Source organism: Camelina sativa, chromosome 5 (genome assembly GCF_000633955.1).
Source record: "Camelina sativa cultivar DH55 chromosome 5, Cs, whole genome shotgun sequence".
NCBI classification, from domain to species: Eukaryota; Viridiplantae; Streptophyta; class Magnoliopsida; order Brassicales; family Brassicaceae; genus Camelina; species Camelina sativa.
Genome location: NC_025689.1, coordinates 14,578,999 through 14,581,666, shown reverse-complemented (window position 1 = coordinate 14,581,666; position 2,668 = coordinate 14,578,999). Strand labels below are relative to the sequence as shown.

The window sequence follows — 2,668 nt, the reverse complement described above, 5'->3', positions numbered from 1 at the left end:
AAGATACAAAGCTGTGTCTTTTGTTTAGCCTCTCACAGCTTGAACCGTAGCAATCATGTGAGCCATCACGAGAGCATATCGAACAGCGGTGTGTTGTGGAGTGTAATTGTCTCCAAGTCCAAACTCCCCAAAGTTGAGATCTATGTTCACAAACTTACCAGGCAACGACCTTTTAGACAGAGCTTCATGCCATATCTCCAAGAACTCCTCCATCACTTTTCTTGACTTTTCCATTGATGATATAGGAAGATACTCCACCTGCAATGATACACACACAGTCTTTAGTTACAAGATATACAACACACAAACTCCAAATTGAGATTACAAGAAACAAGACAAACTGGATTAAGAGAACTTCAAGATGCATCAAATAGGATCAAGGATCATCACCAAAAGGGAAGCTCCATGTACCCTTTTGGTGATTAGATTAGCATTGAGACAATCGGGATAAAAAAAAAGCAAGGGTTTCATCATCACGATGCATCAACATAGTTACACAAAACAATACTGAAGAAACTTGTAGATGCATAATCAATATTGTTCCATTTTTATAACACTTTAAATATCATCAAGGATGTTTACCAAAAGAGATTACAAGAAACTTTCTTAAAAAAAAAAAACAATCTGTATAAATAAACAAGACTTTCAACTTCTAAATGCATCACAATTGTTCAATATCCATCATCCTTCAATATCCATCATCTCTCTTAATATTGTAACTAGCACCAAAAGAGATCACAAGAAACTCAGTTAACAATATACAATCTAAAACATGGACTTCATCAACTAAACGCATCAAACATTGTTATTCACTAGTCTCAATCGCTCAAGCTCCAACACTGAAATTAGCATCATGGATCATCTCCACCAAAAAGAGACTACCAAAAAAAAAAAAACATTGTTCACTTTTCTTCATCTATGTTAACATTGGCATTCACCTATCTCAATTGCTAAAGCTCTAACACTGTAAAATAGCATCAAGACCCTTCATCACCAAAAGATATTAGAGAAACAACTCCGTTAGCAAGTATCATCACCAAAATATTCACCATATCTATCTTTCACCATGTTATTCATCTATCTCAATTGCTCAAACTCTTAACATTGTAAATAGCATCAAGAATCATCAAATGGGTAAGGAGATTACAAGAAAAAAGCTAAAAACTTTGTTTTACCTCCATGACGATTCCTCTAACATTCTCAGAATGAGTAGGAACAACTTTACCAACTCTCAATCTAAAATCACCAAGCTGATACTGAAACCCTTCAAAGTACAGGGCAACTTTGGATTTATAAGACTGAAGCCTCTCCATGATCAATTGAATAGACGAATCAGCTTCAACCACAATCCTCTGAGACCTGATGATGAAGTAGTACTTGTTGGGCTGATCAGCGAGCGAGATCCCAAGGAAATCACGAGGGAACTCGGCTTGGTTGGTTTGGTCTCGTAACAAGGGTTTGTAATAGTTGAGGGTAGCTTTCCATCTTCCTTCTTTGACACCATTGATGCTCTCTACGCATTGTGTAGCTTCGTTTAGGATCTGGCTGCTTACTGTCGAGCCTTGATTTGGCTGCCAGTGTAAAACCCTAGAGAACCAAAAAAAATAAAACCCAGAGATTAATTAGTAAAGGAACGAAAAAAGTTGGAGAATTTGAAGGATGTATGAATGATTTGATTTGATATGATATAATTCAGTTTCTGCAAATCGCATCAAAATGTTACCATTTGACAGGCATTGTTGTTGAAGGAGGAAGACGAAAGCTACAATTTCGCACCGAACCCAACCAACATTAAAGTATATAAACAAGTGCGAATTAAAAATCTCTATATACTTATTATTTTGGCCTAATTTTAACTAGATTTGATGTCGCATATTAGGAAAGTACTACTGTATTTTAATAACTACGAATAAAAAGTTTATATTAGTTTTTTTTTTTTTTTTCAACCATTGGACCACAATTGGCCGGCCCATTAGCCAAATTCCTATATTCGTAGAAACCGATCCCGGATGTAATAATGTATTCTACAATTGTACTTACCTTCTGCCACTGCACTAAGTCACTTCACAGTTTATATTAGTTTATAAAATAATAAAATAATATTTTAAAAATATTTAATAGATTTAATTTATTGGTTCATAGATCTTTAAAAAACAATAACAAACTCTTTTTATTTCGTTCAAATGTAATTTTTTATACACAATTCCCCACATAAATAATATTCTATCTATATCAAAATTTCTATTTACAAAAAAAAAAATATATATATATATATATAAGAGAATTTATCTCCTTTTTTTTTTTGGTTCTACACATATTGCTCAAATTCAACATACAGCCCAATGTTAGCAAATTCAGATCTAATTTAATCTATATAAAAAATATTAACCTATAAATAAACTTTCACAAAAAAAAAATACATAATTTAATTGTAAATTTGGTATATAAAGTTAAGATATATAACATGTTATACGAATAACTGCAATGGTGTTATTATTAATATCAATCACTATTATAAATTTGCTATGAAGATCTCTAAACATAAACGCATCAATTTGTAATATTGGATTACATGTCAATATAGGTTTTGTTGGGGTTACTTTACCGAATTTATAATTAACGAATTTTGATATTGTATTCAAACCAAAATAGTGGTACCGGCTGCATC

General features: G+C 32.5%; 1 protein-coding gene across 1 annotated transcript; it reads right to left on the bottom strand.

Annotated features, from left to right (window-relative positions):
* On the bottom strand, positions 7-1,832 carry LOC104786898 (mediator of RNA polymerase II transcription subunit 20a-like). The gene is made up of 3 exons (XM_010512368.2): positions 1,724-1,832; positions 1,176-1,587; positions 7-258 (listed from the first exon to the last, which is right to left on the bottom strand). The coding sequence occupies exons 1-3, from the start codon at positions 1,735-1,737 to the stop codon at positions 25-27; spliced, it is 660 nt and encodes a 219-aa protein (XP_010510670.1). The 5' UTR covers positions 1,738-1,832; the 3' UTR covers positions 7-24.

Coding starts and splice junctions, on each gene's coding strand:
- LOC104786898 (XM_010512368.2), bottom strand. Junction 259..1,175: donor TTAGAGGAATCGTCATGGAG/GTAAAACAAAGT, acceptor GTATCATTGCAG/GTGGAGTATCTTCCTATATC.